The sequence below is a fragment of the Pelodiscus sinensis genome, unplaced genomic scaffold (assembly GCF_049634645.1).
Source record: "Pelodiscus sinensis isolate JC-2024 unplaced genomic scaffold, ASM4963464v1 ctg41, whole genome shotgun sequence".
In the NCBI taxonomy this organism is placed as follows: domain Eukaryota; kingdom Metazoa; phylum Chordata; order Testudines; family Trionychidae; genus Pelodiscus; species Pelodiscus sinensis.
Genome location: NW_027465993.1, coordinates 1,692,088 through 1,716,835, shown reverse-complemented (window position 1 = coordinate 1,716,835; position 24,748 = coordinate 1,692,088). Strand labels below are relative to the sequence as shown.

Here is a 24,748-nt window from a genome sequence, read left to right as displayed (position 1 = left end):
CTGTCTCGCAGCGCCGTCCCACGAAGGGCGCCGCGCACACGCAGGTGTAGTTGGCCAGCTGGTCGATGCACTGCCCCCCGTGCAGGCAGGGGCTGGAGTCGCACTCATCGATCTCTGCAAGGAAGGGGATCGGGGCTAGGCCGGGCTCCACGACTCCTCGCCCGCGGCTCTGCCCCCGCCTGGGCTCACAGGAGCTGCGCCCTGTGCCCGACCACTGGGCACATGCAGGCGCCTTAGGGACTCCGGGGGCTGCCGCCCCTCAGGGCTGGATCTCGCCCTGCCCCCCCGTGCAGGGGAACGCGCCCGGGTGTCCCGACCTCTGCCCCCTCCTCGCCCACGGGCCTGGCGGGTGCGGGGGTGGCCGATGGAGTGGAGGCCAGCTCCGTGCCCAGTAACGCCCCCGAGTGCTCGGGGAGGCAGGGAAAGCCAGCCCGGACGCGCAGGGCTCCCGTAAGGGGGGACCCACGAGGGGTCGCCGGCTCGTACCTCTCTCGCAGGACTCCCCCGCGTAGCCCACCGGGCACAGGCAGCCTGCCGTGCCGTTGGCCACATGGCACTGCCCGCCGTTCCGGCACTCCTTCGTCTCGCACGGCGCCACCGCTGCATGGGCACAGGCGGAGATCAGAGCCGTCGCCCCCAGCCCGGCCCCTCCAAGCCCAGCCCACGGCTGCCTCCTCCTCAGATTGGGGCTGAGTCCCCCGCCTGGCCGGCCTTCGAAGAGCAGGGTCCTTGCTCCCACTGCCCCGCCAGGCCGAGCGGGACAGCCCAGTGCGGCACACGCAGGGCCGGTAGCAAGCCCCCAGCCTCCCCCGGCTAGCCCTGGCGCCCAGGAGAGCCGTGCCGGGAGCAGGCCTTAGAGCGGGGGCCAGGGGTGTGACCGTCACCGGGGCCAAGCACTCCGCCCTGGTGTGGCCATTCAGCGGGTTCACTTGCCTTCTCCCTTGGGGGCTTCCCGCCCCGCCCCCCTTTCTGACCCCTCCCGAGGACGATGGGCGCACAATCACCTCAGCGGCAGCCACGGCAGCGCCTGGGCCTGGCCAGAGCCAGCACGGCCCTACCTGGAAACTCGGCTCCGCGTCTGGGGAAGGGCTCCGGCTGCTCCGAGACTCGCCGGCCGGCCGGGCAGGGGCAGCGTTTGCCGGCTCCGGCCGCCCATGGGGCCAACGCAAGGAGCCCCTGGAATTCAATGGAGTTCGCCCCTGCCATGGCCCCCGCCACCCCGCCTGTGGCCCCCCGCAGTGTCTGGCCTGCCGGGACCCTGCGGGCCCCGCTCTCCTGGTGTCAGCCCTGCCCCGGGCCCGGCGCCCCCCGGAGCCAGCCCTGTGCGCCCAGCGAGGGGCCGCCCGCCGCATGTCTGCCAGCCGCTCAGCCCGAGGCGGCGCCGGGGGTAGAGAGGAGCCTGGCGCAGACGTCTGCCGGCCGCTCAGACCCGAGGCGGCGCCGGGGGTAGAGAGGAGCCTGGCGCAGACGTCTGCCGGCCGCTCAGCCCGAGGTGGCGCCGGGGGTAGAGAGGAGCCTGGCGCAGACGTCTGCCGGCCGCTCAGCCCGAGGCGGCGCGGGGGGTAGAGAGGAGCCTGGCGCAGACGTCTGCCGGCCGCTCAGCCCGAGGTGGCGCCGGGGGTAGAGAGGAGCCTGGCGCAGACGTCTGCCGGCCGCTCAGCCCGAGGCGGCGCGGGGGGGTAGAGAGGAGCCTGGCGCAGACGTCTGCCGGCCGCTCAGCCCGAGGCGGCGCCGGGGGTAGAGAGGAGCCTGGCGCAGACGTCTGCCGGCCGCTCAGCCCGAGGCGGCGCGGGGGGGTAGAGAGGAGCCTGGCGCAGACGTCTGCCGGCCGCTCAGCCCGAGGTGGCGCCGGGGGTAGAGAGGAGCCTGGCGCAGACGTCTGCCGGCCGCTCAGCCCGAGGCGGCGCCGGGGGTAGAGAGGAGCCTGGCGCAGACGTCTGCCGGCCGCTCAGCCCGAGGCGGCGCCGGGGGTAGAGAGGAGCCTGGCGCAGACGTCTGCCGGCCGCTCAGCCCGAGGTGGCGCCGGGGGTAGAGAGGAGCCTGGCGCAGACGTCTGCCGGCCGCTCAGCCCGAGGTGGCGCCGGGGGTAGAGAGGAGCCTGGCGCAGACGTCTGCCGGCCGCTCAGCCCGAGGCGGCGCCGGGGGTAGAGAGGAGCCTGGCGCAGACGTCTGCCGGCCGCTCAGCCCGAGGCGGCGCCGGGGGTAGAGAGGAGCCTGGCGCAGACGTCTGCCGGCCGCTCAGCCCGAGGCGGCGCCGGGGGTAGAGAGGAGCCTGGCGCAGACGTATCTGCCGGCCGCTCAGCCCGAGGTGGCGCCGGGGTAGAGAGGAGCCTGGCGCAGACGTCTGCCGGCTGCTCAGCCGAGGCGGCGCCGGGGTAGAGAGGAGCCTGGCGTAAGCTCCCGGCGGTGTGGGAGACGGGCCGTGCCTGGACCCGGCCCAGGGCAGCAGCACGCCAGGGTGCGCAGGCAGGCGGGGTTGCGAGCCGCCCCGAGAGCCAACACAAGCAGGGAAAGGGGACTTAGCCCAAAGAGCCCAACTGTCCAGAGCCAGGCCTGGCAGGGGCGGGGCCGTTACTGCCCCGACGCCGGGGGAAGCAATGGGCAGGGGGCATCTGGCTGGGAGGCCGTCAGCACCTGAGGCCAAAGGCAACACAGTGACTGGCTCGCTCCTATACCTGGGCCCTTGGCGAGATGCCAGGCCAGGACCCCTGCCCGTGGTTCCAGGGGTTTGATCCTTCTGCCAGGGGCTCCAGCTTTGGACAACGGCTCTCGGGTGGAGCAGGCACGGCCCAGGAACGGACGTGGCCCCTGGGGCCCGATTGCCTTTATCGAAAACGACAGCTGTCCTGGCGCTGGGACGTGCTGCGCCATCGAGCTGCCCCCGCCGCCCCGGCCAAAGGAGCAGAGCGCTGCCTTTGTCGAGCCCAGCGCCCGCAGGGGACGGCTGCCGTTCCCGCAGGCGTCCGACGAACGCTCCTCCTGCAGCGCCAGTCCCCTCAGCGGCTCCCTGCGGCTCAGCCCTGCTCCGAAATCCACACGGTGCCATGCCGGCGCTGTGTCTGTGAGCACAGCCCAGCAGGGGGGCCAGACACTGCCCTGACCCTGAGCGGTTTTGCCTGAGGGAGGGAAGGAGGTTGGAGCAAAGGAAGCCCGTGGGGGAGGAAGAGGTGTCTGGGGCTGGAAACATGATGGAGACGCCTAGGGAGGGGGCTTGGAGACCGGGGCTCAGGCACCCGCCTTACGGGGTCTGGGCATCCTGCCCCCTCCTACGGCCACCTCCCGTCTGTGCTGGGCTGCTCGGGAAACCTAATCGACCCCTCTGCTCTGCGGGCGGGTGGAGACTGTTCTGGCTGCTCCGGGGGTGCAGGACCGGGGGGCCCCGACTCGCCGTCACGCGGCTCCCCCGACGCTGCAGCAGCGAGCTGAGATTCCCGGTGGCGCCTGGCGCACGTCAGCGGCACAAGCCACAGCGAGCGCTCGCCTCCCGGCCAACGCGCAGCGTCACCCGGCCGGGCACTGGCTGCAGCCCTGTGGAGAGAGCTGGGGCTGCCACCGGCGCTGGGCGCAATCTGCTGAGAAAACTGGCAGCCTGGCGGCGGAGACAGCAACGCGGCTCCCTGCTGCCCTCTCGCCGCCCCTACACTGGGACTCTACGTGCAGCTCCGGGGGGGCCGCCAGCGCTCACTCCCACCGCACTGCCCCGTGCGTGGCCTCCACCACGCTCCTGGCCCACAGCTGGGCACTGCCGACCCCGCAGGCTCGCAGCCTGCTGGACACCTGCTAGGGCACCCACGCCAGCACAGGCCAGGCCAGCGACATCCCCGTAAGGACTGGTCCGCTATGACAGTCGTTACTCACTCTCCTCACCGACCCCCCGTCGCCGAGGCCAGGCCGGCGACACCCGCGTAAGGACTGGTCCGCAATGACAGTCGTTACTCACTCTCCTCACTGACCCCCCCGTCGCCCAGGCCAGGCCGGCGACATCCCCGTAAGGACTGGTCCGCAATGACAGTCGTTACTCACTCTCCTCACTGACCCCCCCGTCGCCCAGGCCAGGCCAGCGACATCCCCGTAAGGACTGGTCCGCTATGACAGTCGTTACTCACTCTCCTCACCGACCCCCCGTCGCCGAGGCCAGGCCGGCGACACCCGCGTAAGGACTGGTCCGCTATGACAGTCGTTACTCACTCTCCTCACCGACCCCCCGTCACCCAGGCCAGGCCGGCGACATCCCCGTAAGGACTGGTCCGCAATGACAGTCGTTACTCACTCTCCTCACCGACCCCCCGTCGCCCAGGCCAGGCCGGCGACACCCGCGTAAGGACTGGTCCGCAATGACAGTCGTTACTCACTCTCCTCACTGACCCCCCATCGCCCAGGCCAGGCCGGCGACATCCCCGTAAGGACTGGTCCGCAATGACAGTCGTTACTCACTCTCCTCACCGACCCCCCGTCGCCCAGGCCAGGCCGGCGACACCCGCGTAAGGACTGGTCCGCAATGACAGTCGTTACTCACTCTCCTCACCGACCCCCCATCGCCCAGGCCAGGCCGGCGACACCCGCGTAAGGACTGGTCCGCTATGACGGTCGTTACTAACTCTCCTCACCGACCCCCCGTCACCCAGGCCAGGCCGGCGACACCCGCGTAAGGACTGGTCCGCTATGACAGTCGTTACTCACTCTCCTCACCGACCCCCCGTCACCCAGGCCAGGCCGGCGACATCCCTGTAAGGATTGGTCCGCAATGACAGTCGTTACTCACTCTCCTCACTGACCCCCCGTCGCCCAGGCCAGGCCGGCGACATCCCTGTAAGGACTGGTCCGCTATGACAGTCGTTACTCACTCTCCTCACCGACCCCCCATCGCCCAGGCCAGGCCGGCGACACCCGCGTAAGGACTGGTCCGCTATGACGGTCGTTACTCACTCTCCTCACTGACCCCCCGTCACCCAGGCCAGGCCAGCGACACCTGCGTAAGGACTGGTCCGCAATGACAGTCGTTACTAACTCTCCTCACCGACCCCCCGTCACCCAGGCCAGGCCGGCGACACCCGCGTAAGGACTGGTCCGCTATGACAGTCGTTACTCACTCTCCTCACTGACCCCCCATCGCCCAGGCCAGGCCGGCGACACCCGCGTAAGGACTGGTCCGCTATGACGGTCGTTACTCACTCTCCTCACTGACCCCCCGTCACCCAGGCCAGGCCAGCGACACCTGCGTAAGGACTGGTCCGCAATGACAGTCGTTACTAACTCTCCTCACCGACCCCCCGTCACCCAGGCCAGGCCGGCGACACCCGCGTAAGGACTGGTCCGCTATGACAGTCGTTACTCACTCTCCTCACCGACCCCCCGTCACCCAGGCCAGGCCGGCGACATCCCTGTAAGGACTGGTCCGCAATGACAGTCGTTACTCACTCTCCTCACCGACCCCCCGTCGCCCAGGCCAGGCCGGCGACATCCCTGTAAGGACTGGTCCGCTATGACAGTCGTTACTCACTCTCCTCACTGACCCCCCATCGCCCAGGCCAGGCCGGCGACACCCGCGTAAGGACTGGTCCGCTATGACGGTCGTTACTCACTCTCCTCACTGACCCCCCGTCACCCAGGCCAGGCCAGCGACACCTGCGTAAGGACTGGTCCGCAATGACAGTCGTTACTAACTCTCCTCACCGACCCCCCGTCACCCAGGCCAGGCCGGCGACACCCGCGTAAGGACTGGTCCGCAATGACAGTCGTTACTCACTCTCCTTACCGACCCCCCGTCACCCAGGCCAGGCCGGCGACACCCGCGTAAGGACTGGTCCGCTATGACAGTCGTTACTCACTCTCCTTACCGACCCCCCGTCGCCCAGGCCAGGCCGGTGACATCCCTGTAAGGACTGGTCCGCAATGACAGTCGTTACTCACTCTCCTCACTGACCCCCCGTCGCCCAGGCCAGGCCGGTGACACCCGCGTAAGGACTGGTCCGCTATGACAGTCGTTACTCACTCTCCTCACTGACCCCCCGTCGCCCAGGCCAGGCCGGCGACATCCCTGTAAGGACTGGTCCGCAATGACAGTCGTTACTCACTCTCCTCACTGACCCCCCGTCGCCCAGGCCAGGCCGGTGACACCCGCGTAAGGACTGGTCCGCTATGACAGTCGTTACTCATGCAGGAGGCCCCATCCTCCCTGCAGCGGGAAGCCGAGCTCTGGCACAGGCAGTGCAGCCCTGGGCTCTCCCTCCCCCCCACTCTGTGCCGGAGACGGGGGCATCGCCAGCGGCCCGAGGGCGGCTTTCCCCTGCCCCAGCTGTGCGGGCGATCCGGAGCTTGCGCGTGGACCGAGCCGGGGCCCCCTCCCAGCCAGCTGGCCCCACTCACCGCTCTCACACAGGGCCCCTTTGAAGCCGGGGCCGCACTGGCAGCGGAAGCCGTTGAGGCCGTCGATGCAGGTGGCGCTGTTCTGGCACGGCTGGGAGAGACACTCGTCCACGTCTGAAAGAGAGCGGGGCCGGGGTGCGGGGCCAGACGCCCCTGCCCCGTGGTGAGGGGAGCGGCAGGGGCCATGAGCCCTGGACGGGGGCGCGTGGGAGAGGTTCAAATGCTGCCCAGCAGAGAGCCCGCCGCTTGCTGCCTCTTTCTACGGGTGGTGCACATTGGCACACACCTTAGTGCTCATTTCATCCGGACACGGCGAGGTGGGACGCGGGGGGAGTAGCGGGGGGACGGCGCTAACCGGAGGGAGCCGTTGGCATGCCGCGGGCACAGGCAGCGCTTACCAAGCTGGCACCTCTTGCCGGTGTAGCCGGCCAGGCAGGAGCAGGAGTAGGAGGGGTTTCCCGTCACGCAGTCCTCGATGCACTTGCCCCCGTTGGCGCAGGGCCGCAGTGTCAGGCACACGGAGGCTGCGGAGTGGGGAGCAGAGCGCGTCAGGGTCCAGCCCACACCCACACCCACACCCACCGGCCTCCAGCAACAACAGCCTCCCCCTGCTCCCAGGGCCTGCCCTGCCAGAGGGAGCTGCGTGGCCTGCCTCAGAGTGTGCATGTGTCTCTGTGTGTGTCTACGACTGTCTGTGTGTGTGTGTGTGTGTGCGCGTGTGAGAGAGTCTGTGTGCGTGTGTGTGTGTGAGAGTGTGACTGTGTGTGTGTGTGTGAGAGAGTGTGACTGTGTGCGTGTGTGTGAGTGTGACTGTGTGTGTGTGTGTGAGAGTCTGTGTGAGTGTGACTGTGTGCGTGTGTGTGTGAGTGTGACTGTGTGCGTGTGTGTGAGAGAGTGACTGTGTGAGAGAGTCTGTGTGTGTGTGTCTGTGTGTGTGTGCGTGAGAGTGTGACTGTGTGTGTGTGCGTGTGTGTGTGAGTGTGACTGTGTGTGTGTGAGAGTGTGACTGTGTGTGACTGTGTGTGTGTGACTGTGTGTGTGAGAGTGTGACTGTGTGTGTGTGTCTGTGTGTGTGTGCGTGAGAGTGTGACTGTGTGTGTGTGTGCATGCGTGTGTGCGCGCGCCTGTCTCTCGCACTGTTCCTTCCCCCCTCGCCGCCTACTGCATTTCCCAGCTGCCCCGCCAGAGCCCCGACTCCCGGCAGTGCCCCCTTTTGCTTTCCTAGGTCCAAGCGACTGAGTGCAAAGACCCCCAGCGTGGCGATGCACATCCCTCCCCTCCCCGGCCCCTCCCAGTGCCAAGCGGCCGGGGAGCCACAGGCAGCTCTAGCCGCAGGGGCTGAGCGTGGCCGAGGCGGGAGCCCTCTTCTCCTCACAGCCCCGGCTGGCTGTCCTGGGGCGCCCCCCTTCCCATGCACACCCCGCCACCCCTCTCGGCCACGGCCAGGGCCTGGGGCACGAGCTCTGGCCAGTGGCCGCTGCGCTTCCCTGGGCCACCGCAGCCATGTCCCCCGGGCCTCTCTCCTGCAGCCCCTGCCCGGCCCCCCGGAAAGAGAGAGACCCCAGAGAGGGCAGGAGGAGGGGCTGGCCTCTTACTTGTGTTGCTGCAGCCCCCCACTTGCACCTGGGCATCATCGATTCTGAACACCCAGCGCCCGGGGATACCCACGTTTGTCGTCAGCTCCACGTCCACGATGTCGGCGGTGCGGGACCCGGGGATGTTGAAGTAGCGCTCTCCGTCACCGGCATTGAAGCCTGCCTGGGGACCAGGGCGGGAGCGAAGGGGCCCGTGGGGAAGGGACAGAGGCAGCGAGGCCTCGCTTCCGCCACGCGCCAGCCCCCGAGGAGAAGAAAGCCACCCGGAAGAAACTGGCGCCGTCTGCTGCTCTCTCACAAGCTTTCATCCCCCCACTGGGCCAACGGCTCGGCGGTAGCGCGCTCTAGTGGCTAAGGCACCGGGCCTGCCAGGAGGAGCGCGTCTACGCAGCAGCACTCCTTCGGAAAGGCAGTGGGAACAGTCGCCTGGAGGGCTCCGGACCCTCCCTGCCGAGGAGGAAGGGGGCTCCATTTCCAAGTGCGGGCTGCCGCCGCGCTCCCACTTCCGAAATGAGCTGCACGCCTGACCCAGCTCAACGTGCGTCGCTTCTTTCCCAGCAGTCTGGCTCTGCCTTGGCCTAGCCACCCGAGAGCCATCCCAGCCGCACCGCCGGCGGCCAGGCCGGGCCCCGCTCGCTGCATCCAAACGCCCGTCTCCCCGAGCTGGAACAGCCCCTCCAGGAGTGCCCAGCGCCCCGGCAACAGAGCCCGGAGTCCGCCGGGCCGGCGAGGAGCCCCAGCCCGAGGGGCGGAGGACTCGGTCCCGGCTGGCCGAGCCGGGAGCAGGGCCAGTCCGCGTCTGAGAGCGGCTCCCAAGGAAGGGGAATCCACGCCCTGCACGGCGCAGCCTCGCCGCCTTCCCTGCTGACGACTCGCCCCTTGGAAAGCGCGTGACGGCCCCTGGCATCGCGTGTGCGGGAGGCGCCCGGCCAAGCCTGGCCTGGCCTCACAGAAAGAGCCGCTGCACTGCCACGTGGAGCCCTGCTGGGAACTCGCTGAGCTGCCCCGGGGAGGCTCCCCCGCCCCCTGGCTGGTGTCCCCGGCGTGGGGTCCGGCCCCCACGGCCACCAAGCCCCTCGTGAACTCTGGGACGCAGAGCCGCTCCGCCCCCGCCACCCTTCTGGAGGCGCTCCCAGGCCAAGGACAGAGCCACGGGGGGAGGTCACACGGCCGAGTGGGCCAACCCGCCCCCCCAGGGAGAGCTATGCTTGCAGCAGCTGCTCGGCCGCTCTTCCAGACTGCGCTGAGGAAAGAAAGGGCCTGGGAGGCGCTGGCCAACGCAGAGCCGTGGCTTGGGATGACAACGCCCCTGCATGGTCGCAGCCTCAAGGAGCGAGAACAGGCTAGTTACGAACTTCAGGGAAAAGCACCAACGGCTCTTCAGCGGCTCGTGACCCGGCAGGAATCACTAGCAAACGCAGCAGCACCGGAGGCTCCGAAGATGTCCCGCGCCAGCAATGGGCAGAGCTTACCTGTGCTGCAATGCCTCCCAGGCCAGCAGAATCCCCCCCGCTACTGGCGTGCATGCCCGTGGTCCAGGCGATGGCCTCGTAGTTGAAGATGGTAAAGGAGAGTTTGCCATCAGTGATGAGGACGATTTGGAAGGTGTTTACCTACAAGAGCAGGAGAAACGTCCAGGGTCAGGGAGGCTGAGCTAGGGCAGAGGAGAAAGAGCTGGGACCGGGGAAGAGAAACCAGCTAGCGCAGGGCTCCACGCCCTGTCGGCAACGGGCCAGTCAGCTCCTCAGCCAGCTCGTCAAACCCTTGCCAGCAAGTCACCTGGATCAGCAGATTTCAAATGTCCAACGTTAGTAGAAAGCCCTCCAGAGGCACTGGCGGGACGGGAGGAGGCTGCACATGCGGAGACTAGCCCCAAATACAAACCAGAAATATGGATGGGTCAGCTCTGCTCTTTCTGCATTACCACAGCTCCTCCTAGCACCTCCAGCCGGCCGTGCAGCGAGCCCTTCGTCAGGATTCCTGCTGCTCCTACTGTATTGTCAAAATGCCTTTGTACTGCCCTTCGTTCTGCTGCCCGGGTCTGTCGCCCTTGGCTCCCTTCTCAAGTGTCTACAATTCCTAACTTTCTTACGACTGTATTAACTTCCCCCTTCCATCGTGTGTGTGTGTGTCAGGTGGAATTTTAGCCAGCAGCCTTCTGCCTCAGTTGTAGCTTTTCAGGCATGTAGTAAGGTGTTCTTAAATTATTCAGAATATCACTCACATTGTTCCAAAGGAATTTCGGATATAACCCCTCAGTCCCTTAGTTCTGAAGTGCAGCTGTATGGGGTGTGCTGTGGGGGGTCTAGTCTCTGAGGGCCCCTGCTAGGGCAAATGTAATTACTTTGGGCAACTCACAGAGCGTTAGCCTGGACTCCGTATGTGTCGTCCCTTTCCCTCCATCCCCCGCCCTGCTTTGAATGCCAGCCACTCACTGGAGAAAAGGAACTTCCTCCAAAGAAAGTCACCCGGTGCCAGGTGGCCACAAACGCCCAGCGGGCAGCGAATTCGGGGAATTCAGGGAAATACTGTCCAATGTCCTTGGTGGCTCTCTCCAAGATGGCCTGGTCCTTACTCTCCCGGTAATACACTTGCCCTGCCCGGCGGTTATCCACGTCGGCCCAGAAAGCTGCTACCACACGCCGGTCTTTGGAGATTGGGAAAGCGACTGGTGTAAACTGGGAAACCTCCTTCAGGAAAGAGATGATTCCATTGTTGTTCACCTGTTCGGGGAAGAAGATGAACTCAACGTGGCAGAAAGAGACAAGCCAGCGTGAGCGAGGAATGACTGCCCAGCGGGTCAGGCATTAGCCTGAGTGCTGGGGTCAGTTCTCTGCTTTGCTACAGACTTCCTGCGTGATCTTGGGCAAGTCACTTAGCCTGGTGGTGCCTCAGCTCCCCATCTATACCACAGGGGGATAGCCCTGGCCTGCCTGCCGGGGGACCATGGCGTGCTCAGTGCTACAGGGAGGAGGGCCACGTATGCACCGTAGCTAGACAGGGCAGAGCCAAAGGCGTCCTGCCCGGGCGTTGAGTGGCACAGCGAACATGGTGGAGTCGGACCTTAGAGGCCATTCCCATAAACATTTGGCTTTTCCCCTCCCTGCTCTTTGAAGCCCAGAGGCGCCCCTCACTCAGGTGCCGCAGAGGCCCTGGCAGGGAAGGGCCGGCCCGCCCGCTGGCTGTGAGCGAGGGGCGAGTGGCAGAGCCCTCCGGGAAACAGGGCAGAACAAGTCGGGCTCTGTTCTCCGCCGGAGATGGGCCAGAGGAAGGAGCAACAGCTGAGCAAACGCCGCAGCCACAGCGCTTTACACAAACAGCGCCCAGCACACGTGGGGCGCCCGCCGGGAGGGGAGGTGGGGGTGCCAGCGGGACTGGCTTCACTTCCTCGCTTTACACAAGCTGCATTCGGGCGGGGGGGGGGGGGGCTTTCTGTCCCTGCTCAGAGCCGGCTGCTGGGCTTGGGAGCCGCTGCTGCAGGAAGTGCTGGCCTGATGCGCGTGCCCGCTGCACTCCAGCCCGCCCCCCCGCTGCCCCCGCCGTCCTGCCCCCGCCGCGGAAGGGCCAGCACCGGGCCCAGTGAGAGCTGCGACACGGCACGGCTTTTCCTGCCCCGGCCAGACTCGTACCACCGCTGCCGCGGGGCCTGATCCTGACGCTGCTCCTCGGCGGCACGGACGCCTCAGCGCCTGGCCCCTGCGGCAAGGCCGGCTGGCCACCGAGGGGTTAACGAGCCTGCCCTAAGCCTCAGCCAAGGGCCCCCAAGGCCTTACTCCTGCAGCGGAGGCGCCTGCGCTAAGCGTGACAGGGCCCCGGTTCGAAGCTGCCCGCAGCGGAGCCTCACACCACCCGCTCGCCTGGAGGCTCCGCCCCTCAGCTCCGACTGGCTGGGAAGAGCAGCCAATGGGAACGGTGGGGGCGGTGCCTGCAGGTGAGAAAACAGGGCTGCAGGGAGTCACCTGTTCTCTACCGCAACAAAAGGGGAGTTGCAGCCGGGTCAGGTAAGAACCACAACCCCCGACCCTGACCCCCCCCTCGTGCACCCCAACCCCCAACCCTGAACCCCCTACACCCCAACCCCCAACCTGACCCCCCCTCGTGCACCCCAACCCCAACCCTGAACCCCCTACACCCCAACCCCCAACCTGACCCCCCCTCGTGCACCCCAACCCCCAACCCTGAACCCCCTACACCCCAACCCCCAACCTGACCCCCCCTCGTGTACCCCAACCCCAACCCTGAACCCCCTACACCCCAACCCCCGAACCTGACCCCCTTCGTGCACCCCAACCCCCAACCCTGAACCCCCCTACACCCCAACCCCCAACCCTGAACCCCCATCGTGCACCCCAACCCCCAACCCTGAACCCCCTACACCCCAACCCCCGAACCTGACCCCCCTCGTGCAGCCCAACCCCCAACCCTGAACCCCCCTACACCCCAACCCCTGCCCTGAACCCTCCTACACCCCAACCCCAGCCATGAACCCCCTACACCCCAAGCCCAGCCATGAACCCCCCTACACTCCAACCCGACCTCAACCCTGAACCCTCCTACATCCCAACCCCCGTCCCCAGCCATGAACCCCCCTACACCCCAACCCCAGCCCTGAACCCCCTCATACACCCCAACTTCCTCCCAGAGCCCAGCCCTGAACCCCCCTTGTGCACCCCAACTTCCTCCCAGAGCCCAGCCCTGAACCCCCCTTGTGCTCCCCAACTTCCTCCCAGAGCCCAGCCCTAAACCCCCTCATACACCCCAACTTCTTACCAGAGACCGCCGGGGACCCCGTTCCACCCACCCCACTTCCCCCACCTGCTGGGGACCCCGTTCCGCTCGCCCCGCTCCCCTGCCAGAGACCCCATTCTGCCCGCCCCGCTCCCCTCCCCCCCCACCAGAGACCCCGTTCTGCCCACCCCACTTCCCCCCCCTGCTGGGGACCCCATTCTGCCCGCCCCGCTCCCCTCCCCCCCCACCAGAGACCCCGTTCTGCCCACCCCACTTCCCCCCCCTGCTGGGGACCCCGTTCTGCTCGCCCCGCTCCCCTCCCCCCCGCCAGAGACCCCGTTCCGCCCACCCCACTTCCCCCCCCTGCTGGGGACCCCGTTCTGCTCGCCCCGCTCCCCTCCCCTCCCCCCGCCAGAGACCCCGTTCCGCCCGCCATTACTGCTGGGTGCCTGGGGAGCAGGGCAGGCTGCCCCAGGGACTCTCCCCTGGGAACGTAGCTAACAGGGTGCCCAGCGCGCTGAGCACAGCACAGCTTGGCCTTAGCCAGCTCCTCAGACACTCTTAGGTGCTCAGCTCCCATCCACTGCACCACGCGCCTCCAGAGGCTGCAGGGGTAGGCCGGCGCCCCCCCCCCCGGAAAGTCGCACGCCTTTCGTTTGCACGTGGGCACGAGCTGACGGAGCACGCAGCCCTGGCGGCGCCAGGCAGGGGCGGCCCCTTACCCACAGCCACCAGCACCAGCGGGGGACGTGCGGCGAGTGGAGGCCCAGCGCCTGGCTGGTGTAATGGACCCCGGCAGCAGCAGGCCCTCCAGCACGGTGGGCCCCTTGGGAATCCCCTGCCCCTGCCTGCAGGAGCCGCTGGCCGCACACTCCCAGGTGTGCACCCCACCCCTCTGGCTCCCTGGCTTGCAGGGAGGGGGCAGCGGGGGACCGGCAGGGGGCCAGCGCCCGGCCGGCACATGCAGGAGCCTGGCTGAAGAGCTGCCCTCTCCTGGGACTTGCAGCGAGCACACGGCATTCGGGTCACATGCGCAGCCTCATTCAGCCAGACCCAGGGCCCGCAGAAAGGCAGCAGGCCTGGCAGCCCCGGTGGGTGCCTTGCACAGCCTGTCTCGCAAGTGGGGCGCGAGAGGGCAGCAGGGCAAGAGCTGGGGCTTCTCTGAACTCGCTCGACTGGCCGAGCATGTCGGGACCCGAGCCAGCAAATCCGCCCCGGCAGAGCGGGCCCGGCTGGAGCCAAGAGCCACTGGCTGCCTGCCCCAGTACGGACTGCGCGATGGGCCCGAGCTTGGCCAGCGTAGACCCCCGGAAAGACTTACAAGCAGATCGGCCGCTGGTCTCAGGACAGACCCCACAGCCGGCCGCCCGCGCTCTCTCTGGCTAACAGCGTGCTCAGGACAGACCCCCACAGCCGGCCGCCCGCGCTCTCTCTGGCTAACAGCGTGCTCAGGACAGACCCCCACAGCCGGCCGCCCGCGCTCTCTCTGGCTAACAGCGTGCTCAGGACAGACCCCCACAGCCAGCCGCCCGCGCTCTCTCTGGCTAACAGCGTGCTCAGGACAGACCCCCACAGCCGGCCGCCCGCGCTCTCTCTGGCTAACAGCGTGCTCAGGACAGACCCCCACAGCCGGCCGCCCGCGCTCTCTCTGGCTAACAGCGTGCTCAGGACAGACCCCCACAGCCAGCCGCCCGCGCTCTCTCTGGCTAACAGCGTGCTCAGGACAGACCCCCACAGCCGGCCGCCCGCGCTCTCTCTGGCTAACAGCGTGCTCAGGACAGACCCCCACAGCCGGCCGCCTGCGCTCTCTCTGGCTAACAGCGTGCTCAGGACAGACCCCCACAGCCGGCCGCCCGCGCTCTCTCTGGCTAACAGCGTGCTCAGGACAGACCCCCACAGCCGGCCGCCCGCGCTCTCTCTGGCTAACAGCGTGCTCAGGACAGACCCCCACAGCCGGCCGCCCGCGCTCTCTCTCGCTAACAGCGTGCTCAGGACAGACCCCCACAGCCGGCCGCCCGCGCTCTCTCTGGCTAACAGCGTGCTCAGGACAGACCCCCACAGCCGGCCGCCCGCGCTCTCTCTGGCTAACAGCGTGCTCAGGACAGACCCCCACAGCCGGCCGCCCGCGCTCTCTCTGGCTAACAGCGTGCTCAGGACAGACCCCCACAGCCGGCCGCCCGCGCTCTCTCTGGCTAACAGCGTGCTCAGGACAGACCCCCACAGCCGGCCGCCTGCGCTCTCTCTGGCTAACAGCGTGCTCAGGACAGACCCCCACAGCCGGCCGCCCGCGCTCTCTCTGGCTAACAGCGTGCTCAGGACAGACCCCCACAGCCGGCCGCCCGCGCTCTCTCTGGCTAACAGCGTGCTCAGGACAGACCCCCACAGCCGGCCGCCCGCGCTCTCTCTGGCTAACAGCGTGCTCAGGACAGACCCCCACAGCCGGCCGCCCGCGCTCTCTCTGGCTAACAGCGTGCTCAGGACAGACCCCCACAGCCGGCCGCCCGCGCTCTCTCTGGCTAACAGCGTGCTCAGGACAGACCCCCACAGCCGGCCGCCCGCGCTCTCTCTGGCTAACAGCGTGCTGCGCGGGAGGAGCTGGCGTTGCTAGCACGGCGCAAAGGGGGACAGGGGCTGCGGGTCACCAGTCGCCTGGGATCCATGTGCCTGCGGGAGCCCATGGCGTTTCCTGGCCTTTGTGCATGTGCTGTGCAGCGGGGGCCAGGCTCCCACCAAGGAGGGCTGAGCACTGTGTAGTGGGGGCAGAGGATGGCGAGTTCGAATCTTGGTTCTGCCACTTGACGTACTGCATGGCCTTGGGTACATCAAGTCAGCACCCTGCCTCAGTTTCCCTGTTTGCAGAATGGGACGGCAAGGTGCTTTGAGAGGCTGTTCTTGCCTTTGGTGCAGGGAAGAGCAAAGGCTGGGTGGCTTCTTACTGGAGGCTCTTTTGTGCCCCCCCAGCCCCTGCCCCTCCCCATTCTGTCACCCCGTGCTCCCTCCGAGGCTGCCAGGCACCTAGCACTCCCCCTTGTGAGGAATTGCTGTGTCTGAGCGAATCCCAGGGCCGTGCTCCGGCAGGCGGCCCCTACTCTCCGCGAGCCCGCGGCCTCCACTGTGTGCCCACGCGTGGTCTCGCGACGTCGGCAGGCCCAGGGATAATCCCTCCCCACACCAATGCCACCTTGCAGGGATCGGCCAAGGAGCAGACCAGCTCTCGCAGGCTGCCCACCGGCACCAGGGGCAGTCAGACTAGCAGTGCTGGATCAGCCTGCTACGTCCACTGAGCACCCGGCCCTCTGATTCCTGGTGTCTCTACAAGCCCTAATGCAAGACATTCATCCCGTCCCCTGTGGACTGGGCAGGGGGCAGCGTGTGACTCTTCCCCCCGCCCTGCGGACGAGCAGGCCGGCTCTGAGCGTCTGGCAATGCACAGCCCCCGGAGCGTCACATCCCCGCGCTCCTCCGGCACCAAAGCTCCTGCACACGCCCAACGGGATTTCTAACAGTCCCTTGCAACTTTGTCCACCCCAGCCACTCCACTGAGTTTCAAAGGGTCTTTTGCTAACCAGTTAACAGAGAAACCATGACACCGACTGAACACATCCTCAAAGGTTTTCAGGCTCCTAACTCTCAGATTTCTATGGGAGTTAGGAGCCTACACGCCTTTGAGGTTCTGGGCCAAAAGGCTGCCAAATACACCAAATAAACAAACTGGGAAAAACGTCCAGGCTCTGCCCCGCCGGGTAGTCCCTCTCTCTCCCTGGCTGCAACGGGACTCGTATGTGTTAGCTGTGTTACTGTAGCACCCGGTCCTTGTGTGAGGAGATGCACAACACGGACCCAACTCACAGGTGAAACCTGGGCATTAGAACAGAACGTAAGAGCGGCCACACGGGGTCAGACCAAAGGCCCCTCTAGCCCGGGACCCTGGCTGCCCACAGTGGCCAATGCCAGGTGCCCCAGAGGGAACGAACACAACAGGGAATCCTCACGTGATCCCTCCCATCTTCCATTTCCAGACAGACAGAGGCCAGGGACACCATTCCTACCCATCCTGGCTAACAGCCATTGATGGACCTAACCTCCATGGATCTATCTGGCTCTTTCTTGAACCCTGTTAAGTCCTAGTCTTCACCACATCCTCTGGCGAGGAGTTCCACAGGTTGATTATGCGCTGAGTGAAGAAAAACTTCCTTTTGTTTGCTTGAAACTTGCTGCCTATTAATATCATTTGGTGACCCCTAGTTCTTATATTGTGGGAATAAGTAACTTTTCCTTATTCACTTTTTCCACACGTGTCATGCTTTTATAGACCTCTATCGTATCCCCCTTAGTCTCCTCTTTTCTAAGCTGAAAAGTCCCAGTCTTTTTAATCTCGCTTCCTGTGGGACCCATTCCAAACCCCTCATCATTTCCCTGTGCCCTCTCCCCGCTTCCCTGGCCTGGCCGGGCCACCCCACTGGTCACGACCCTGTGTGTTTCAAACCCTTGGGAGCCTGCGGGAGCGAGAGGCTCTGGGTGGAGGATCCCTGGCTCACTGCTATGGGCTCCTCCGGGGACAGAGCCAGCTGGGTCTGCCTGACACCCAGCTGCCTGTTCCTCAGATGGGCAGGAGGTGGGGGGGGGGGGGGACTGTAATGTGGTTCCCACAGAGAAGGGGGCATAGAAGAAAGAACTGAGAACCTCGGGCTAGGGGTCACTGGGACCTTGGCAGCCATTCCTGGTGTCACGCTACTGGATTTTGAGGGGAGCAGCCAGATCACGGCTGCACCCATGGGGGGGTGTTGGCCCCAAAAATGGTATAAAAGGGGCCATGTGGGGTGTTGAATTGAAGCTTACTGTCTGCTAATCCTATGTACGCTGGTCATGTGATTGTATAATGTCTGTGTGTGTAGTTAGGAGTCAGTAATCTGTGTCGATACCGAATATTTCTCTGCATGTGATTGAGCATTAGGCAGAGCCCGGCCTATGGACATGCTAATTAGCGAGGCCCTGTGGGACAATGGCACTCAATGGGCCAAGGACACACCTCAAGTCTGAGTGGTGACTCATACCTAAGGGCTACCAGCAGGGAACACAGGAATAGGCCGCTGGCCAGGTGACCTGCTGTAGCCAAGAAGAGACTAGGAAGGAGGGATAAATAGGCCATGTGGTGGTCTCCATCTTGGTCTTCAGCTCAGCACTTCATCCCAGAGGAAGCCTTGCAGGGATTGAAGAGCCAGGAAGACCTGTGGACCCATCCTGATCCTGGGATGCGCAACAAGGACTCTTAAGCCAGCAGCTGTAACATCTCTGCTAGAGCCTGCACCGAGAACTGGGAGATTCGATGCATGTAACGTACTATCCTTTAACAACCTTACTCTCATGCTTTTCTTTCTTGTAATAATAAACCTTTAGCTGGTAGATTCTAAAGGATTGGCTCAGCGTGATCTGTGGATAAGGTCCAGAGGATAAATAGACCAGGGATCTGTGGCTGGTTTCTTGGGACCGGACAGAACTTGTTCGGGGTAGGTGGGATTGGGTGCTAGGACTCCCCACCTGTGTATGAGGCCCGGGGCCATCTGGGGCACAGATATTGCTGGGGTGTCGGAGGGGTTTTGCTTGTGAGGCATCACGCAGGCTGCTGAAGCGCTCTGTGAGATTGGTTTGCGGCCTGTTTGGGAAGGTCACCAGTCTGGGGGCTGTAAGGAGCCCTGGATTTGAGCAATTTGCCCTGAGCGGACGCCCTCAGCTGTGCCCAGACACGGCCCGGTCCGTCACACCTGGCTCTGCCACTGACTTGTTATATGCCCCTCTGCCTGTCTGGGCCTCTCCCTTCAAACAGCATGTTCTCTGGCACAGGGGCTGCCCTCACAGCACTAGGGGACCTGGTCTAGTGACAGTGATGCCAGCGTTTGCAGGGCTGCTCTAGCCCACGTTCCGCTGGGACCGTGTGCCGCCCTGCGCTGTCAACATCCCAGCCCCCATGCCACTGACGGCCACCTGTCACCAGCACCCCCTGGCAGCCGCAGGCCCCTTTTGCACAGCTGGGGGCCCACAGGGTCTTGGCCTGGCTGCTGGTGCCTTCTGCTCTCTGAGCACGGACACCAGTTCTAGAGCTGGGAAGCTGCTTCCCGTCGGACGTGCTGCCGGAGGCCCCCTCCGCGCACAGAGCACACCGCATGGGGATCTCACGGCTGGGCATGCCGGGAGCCTCGGTGACCACCAGGACAGGCCCATCAGCAGCCACTTGCCAGGATGGGCGCTGGGGTCCCCAGACACCTGCCTGCCAGTGGCTGAGACTGGGCCACACGGGATGGGTCACTCAGCCAGGGCCTGGCTGCACTGGCCAGTGCTGGGAGACAGGACCCCGAGCTGGAGAGAGCGTCGGTCTGACCCAGCCTGGCCACTCCTGTGCTCCAGGCCGTGGTGCCGACGGCCACTGGGGCTGGGTGGGGTCCCCGGTGAACCCGCCCCGTTCTGCACTGATGTGAAGGGCGACGGGCCCACAGACACTGGGGGAAATTCACCTGCCTTCTGTGTGCACAGGGAGGGGTGAGTCCGTCACTCCTGCCGGCTGCCCTGCCTGCCGTCCGAAGGGGCTGCCTGGACAGAACCCCCAGCCCCAGCGGTCGGAGCATTTGGCTGGGCCAAGCCCCTCAGCACCAGGGCGGCAGGGAACGGAGGCCCAGACCCGAGGCCGCAACGGGAAGCAGCCAAACGGAAGAGCCGCTCTCGTGGGCCTGTGCCAGGGGCGCTAGGCCTGCCCCGGCTTGTCCGAGGAGCTGCTGCGTTTCCACCCGGGCCTGGCACTCGGGCTGGCTCCCGGGTGAGCGAGGAGCCAAGTGCCAGAGCGGAGTGGCAGCCTGCAGGGAAAGCCTGAGGCGGGCAGGCAGGAAGCCAAGCCAAAGGGACTGAACACCCAGGGCTGGTTCGGACCCAGGCTCTTTAGGAAACCCTCCAGCTTTCAGCCCAAGGGGTGCTCGGGGGCAGGACTGACCTGCAAGGCCGCCTTTCGGAGAGACTGGGTCTCTGCTGGGAGAGGGCCTGGCCTAGAGACCCGGCTTCCCTTCGGCCCCATTTCCGCCCTCCGGCCCAGGGCTGCCCGCCGGGGACAAGTGGAGAAGGCAGCACCAGTCCCCAGCAGCCTTGGGAGTGACAGTTGCAAAGATAATTCAGAAAAAGTTTGTGAACATTTCAACTTGGGAACAACCCCGAACGCTGATGCTTTGCTCCTAGGGCTTTGCTCCTGCTGCAGCCCTGCTGGCTCAGTGCTAGGCTGGCTGTGTCCCCGGCCCCCGCTCCCACCCAACAGCAGGCTGGCTGTGTCCCCGGCCCCGCTCCCACCCGACAGCAGGCTGGCTGTGTCCCCGGCCCCCGCTCCCTGTCACCCGACAGCAGGCTGGCTGTGTCCCCGGCCCCGCTCCCTGTCACCCGACAGCAGGCTGGCTGTGTCCCCGGCCCCGCTCCCTGTCACCCGACAGCAGGCTGGCTGTGTCCCCGGCCCCGCTCCCTGTCACCCGACAGCAGGCTGGCTGTGTCCCCGGCCCCGCTCCCTGTCACCCGACAGCAGGCTGGCTGTGTCCCCGGCCCCCGCTCCCACCCGACAGCAGGCTGGCTGTGTCCCCGGCCCCCGCTCCCACCCGACAGCAGGCTGGCTGTGTCCCCGGCCCCCGCTCCCTGTCACCCGACAGCAGGCTGGCTGTGTCCCCGGCCCCCGCTCCCTGCCACCCGACAGCAGGCTGGCTGTGTCCCCGGCCCCCGCTCCCTGCCACCCGACAGCAGGCTGGCTGTGTCCTCGGCCCCCGCTCCCACCCGACAGCAGGCTGGCTGTGTCCCCGGCCCCCGCTCCCTGTCACCCGACAGCAGGCTGGCTGTGTCCCCGGCCCCCGCTCCCTGTCACCCGACAGCAGGCTGGCTGTGTCCCCGGCCCCGCTCCCTGTCACCCGACAGCAGGCTGGCTGTGTCCCCGGCCCCGCTCCCTGTCACCCGACAGCAGGCTGGCTGTGTCCCCGGCCCCCGCTCCCTGTCACCCGACAGCAGGCTGGCTGTGTCCCCGGCCCCCGCTCCCTGTCACCCGACAGCAGGCTGGCTGTGTCCCCGGCCCCCGCTCCCTGTCACCCGACAGCAGGCTGGCTGTGTCCCCGGCCCCGCTCCCTGTCACCCAACAGCAGGCTGGCTGTGTCCCCGGCCCCCGCTCCCACCCGACAGCAGGCTGGCTGTGCCCCCGGCCCCCGCTCCCTGTCACCCGACAGCAGGCTGGCTGTGCCCCCGGCCCCGCTCCCTGTCACCCGACAGCAGGCTGGCTGTGCCCCCGGCCCCGCTCCCTGTCACCCGACAGCAGGCTGGCTGTGTCCCCGGCCCCCGCTCCCTGCCACCCGACAGCAGGCTGGCTGTGTCCCCGGCCCCCGCTCCCTGCCACCCGACAGCAGGCTGGCTGTGTCCCCGGCCCCCGCTCCCTGCCACCCGACAGCAGGCTGGCTGTGTCCCCGGCCCCCGCTCCCTGCCACCCGACAGCAGGCTGGCTGTGTCCCCGGCCCCCGCTCCCTGCCACCCGACAGCAGGCTGGCTGTGTCCCCGGCCCCGCTCCCTGTCACCCGACAGCAGGCTGGCTGTGTCCCCGGCCCCCGCTCCCTGCCACCCGACAGCAGGCTGGCTGTGTCCCCGGCCCCCGCTCTCGCTGCCAGGCCTGCGCTGGCGGGTTGGAAAGGCCGGTTCTGTCCAGCACAAGCCAGGGGCACAGGGGCTCAAAGCCCTGTTGCCGGGAGCCCTGTGTGGCTTGCCAAGCAGCCGGGGCGGCCGTGGGGCGACAGGAGCCCGCGGCACCAAGGGGCAGTCCCAGGCCGGTGGCCGGGGACAGGTGTCCCTAAGCCCCAGACGGGCCTAAGGGCCACGGCCCACTTCCCTGCCTCAGTCCCGGCCCGGGCTCTGCACAGCCTCGGCCTCTGGCTCCCGCTCGCAGGCACCAGGCTCCAACTCGTGGAAAGAAAAAGTCCGAGGGAGTCCGGGCGAAACGCGTCGGCTGCCCGGTGCCACCCCGCCCGGCCCGGCCCTCGCCACACGCGGCCCCTCGGCCCCGCGTCTCGCTGCGGGCGGGCCCCCTCCCTCCCCGGAGCCCCCCGAGCCCCGGTACTTACATAGAGCCCCGCGTGCCCCGCTCCGAAGAAGGGGAACCTCACGGAGATCGGCTGCAGCCCGGAGCCTCCGTCGTCCTGCTTCAAAGTGACCGCGTCGCCCTGCTCCGGCCCGAAGGGGTAGAAGTCGGCCAGGGGCACCGCGCCCTCGGCCCGCGCCCAGGTGCCCAGGGCCAGCACCAGCGCCCAGCCAGCCAGGCCCGGCATCTCCCCGCTCCCGGCTGGCTCGCTGCAGCGCAGAGCGACCCGGGGCTCTCATCAAGCGGGACCCGCCAAGCCCCCTCGCTGCCCCGGCCCGGCCGGCGGGGAGCGCGCACAGCCCCGCGGGGAGGGGCCGGCGGAGCTGCAGGGGCCGCGGCGCAGCGGGGAGGGGAGGGGCCGGCGGAGCTGCAGGGGCCGCGGCGCAGCGGGGCGAGCCGGCGGCTGCAGGAGCAGAAGGTCCCGAGTGGCAGGTCGGGGCTCGGGCTCCGCTCAGTTACACTCCGGCCCCGCAGCGGGGGGCGGGGTCTCATTCACGCGGCAAGCTCCGCCCTGCTGGCCATGCTTTACATGGGCAGGGCCCGGCCAGCCAACCAGGGCGCCCGGGGGCGGGGCTATGTAAATGAGAGGCTGCTCTTAAAGAGCGAGGGCCGGGCAGCCAGCTGGGCAGGAAGGGGGGGGGTTGGCTGCGGCAGGGTGCCCGGGCAGGCACGCACCGCCTCCCCCAAGTGAGGGGCCGGGCCCGAGATGGAGGGTGCAGAGGTCACCCCGGGGCCTGGCCTTAGGGCTTGCAGGACGCAGCGGGGAGCTGGCAGAGGTGCAGCCCCACTGGCTTGGGAGGCCACGCTTACACCCCCAGGGCTCCTGGTAGCGCACACGGGGGTGGCCAGCCGCTCCCCGCCCTGGTCCCGAGCACTGGCCCTGCTGGTGCGCCCAGGCCCCGCGAAGGGAGAGGGCAGACGGCACCTGCAGCCGCTCCTCAGCGACCCATTGGAAGGATGGAGGGGCAGGCACAGTCCAGGGCCATCCCGGAGCTCTGGGGAGTGGGGGGGAGTGAAGGGGAGGACCCCTGGGGTAGGAGCCAAAGGAGGCATGTGGTTCAGATCCCAAGGCCAGATGTCTCCCGGCTGAGTCACTGCCAGAATTACAACATCAGACCTTCCACAGGGCAGCACCCTGCCCCCTGCCGGGAGAAGCCAAGATGGGAGGGAGAGCCTTGCTCAGGCCCCGCAGGGAGGTCACAGCCAGGGGTGCTGGAACAATGTGGATAGTGGGGGTGCCGAGTGCCACTGAACTGCAAACCCCAGATGGGATGGGACCCACCTCCAGCCGGGGGGGAGCAGCACCCCTTCGCCCCTAGTCCAGCACCTCTGCCAGCTTCCCTGGGCATCCCCACCCGCTAACACGCCGCGCGGAGGGAAACCCGCTGCCTGAGTCTGATTTGGGAGGGAAGAGGTTAAAGAGCAAAATCTAATTTTAGCGGCTGAGCTGGGGACAGATTCTCACAACTTCACACCAACTCCCTGCAGGAAGCAGGGGGTTTTGTAGAAATGCTACACACTGAGCCCTCCAAAGGCTTTGCCATTAACTCTTTGGGAGCCAGGCCTACAAACGCCCCGGCACATGACGCTGGCCGTGAGCGACGCAGCGGCTGTGCAAAGCAAACGAAACGTTTCCAGTCTGATGGAGCTGAGGACTATATTTTCCAGCCTTTTCATTCAGTTCTTCTGGTTTAATGACTGGTGCACCTTAAAAGAGGCCATGGCCAACCGCTGTCTGGTCGCTGCGTGTGCGTGTCAGTGCTGCGGATGCATGGTTAGATGGCTGCCCCCGGGTGTGTGCCCCTGGGCGTGTGGCGATGTGTGCGTTCATATGCGTGCGTGTGTGTTTTACCCGCCCCGCAGCAGCGAGTTTCTCAGCCAGCCTCAGAGAGGCGGCGTGTGTTCTCGTGGCTGCTGGTTTCGGTCTCACCCCCTGCCTGGCTGTGTGCTCTCTGCCGCTGCACCGCTGTGAACACGCGCCCTGTGGTGGCACAGAGATCGCTACCCCGCCAACCTCCCTCAGCCGGCAGCCCAGGACACAGCCCGGCATTCCCAGGGCACCAGGGCTGGAATTGTCTCACGGAGCTTTCACGCTTCCGGACGACTGTTGTTCTCACCTCCTCCGGTCTGTTTCAGTGGCTCCCTGGTGCCCAGGCAGGCTCGGGCCCCTTGCGTGTGGTGCTGCACAAAGAGGTGTGCACACTCCTTGCCTATCACAGCTTCGGCCCTACAAGCCGCTGTGCTGCCTGGCCAGGCCGCTGGGCTCCAGCAAGGGCACTGAACAGGAACCGAGGCTGATGAACCCAGGCCTGGGTGCCCCAGTGCCAGGCGGACACACGGGCAGGAGTGAGCCGGTGCTGTGCACACCAGGGCAGGCTCCTGTGGCTAACGCTCCCCGGCACCCCGTGCTCAGGGCTGCCTGGCCAGTGCCAGGGGACAGGCCGAAAGGCCTAGCAGAGGAGGGAGACGAGGAAGGCTGCAGCAGCAATGGCCTGTCCGGCACACGCAGTGTCAGCGTTTGTATCACGCCAGGCCCCACAGGGGGTGCTGCCCACACATGTGGGGCAGGCCCTGCCCCAAGGGAGGCCGGCCAGGGACAGAAGGGCTGTACGCGCCAGTGGCCACAGCGGCACCAGGCCCAGAAAGGGGCAGGGCCAGCGTCTCCCTTGCAGTGCTCTGCTCTCATGTAGGACCACGAATGGGAGGGGCAGGAGGCCCAACCAGGCATGCCACCTCCTGCCCAAGGTGCTACCCACCTGCCCAGCACGCAGGGTGGTCTTGGCCACCAGTGCAGCTGAAGCCCAGCTCACGCAGCACCCCCCACTGGTCCTGCGCTGGGCGACCCAGGAACAGCACTTCTTGAGCCCCAGGGCCAGGTCTTAGAGGCTTGGCCCACCCCACTTAATGCGCACCACCAGCCAGCCAC

General features: G+C 66.7%; 1 protein-coding gene across 1 annotated transcript; it reads right to left on the bottom strand.

The window, feature by feature from the left end:
* Window positions 1–3: 3 nt before the first annotated feature.
* LOC142825754 (sushi, nidogen and EGF-like domain-containing protein 1) lies at window positions 4–24,695 on the bottom strand (the record flags this gene model as incomplete). The annotated part of the gene is made up of 8 exons (XM_075917857.1): window positions 21,806–24,695; window positions 10,397–10,684; window positions 9,434–9,574; window positions 7,962–8,124; window positions 6,765–6,890; window positions 6,367–6,480; window positions 487–600; window positions 4–114 (listed from the first exon to the last, which is right to left on the bottom strand). Coding segments are annotated over exons 1-8 (1,261 nt in total), but the record flags the coding sequence as incomplete, so codon positions are not given.
* Between the last annotated feature and the right edge of the window lie 53 nt (window positions 24,696–24,748).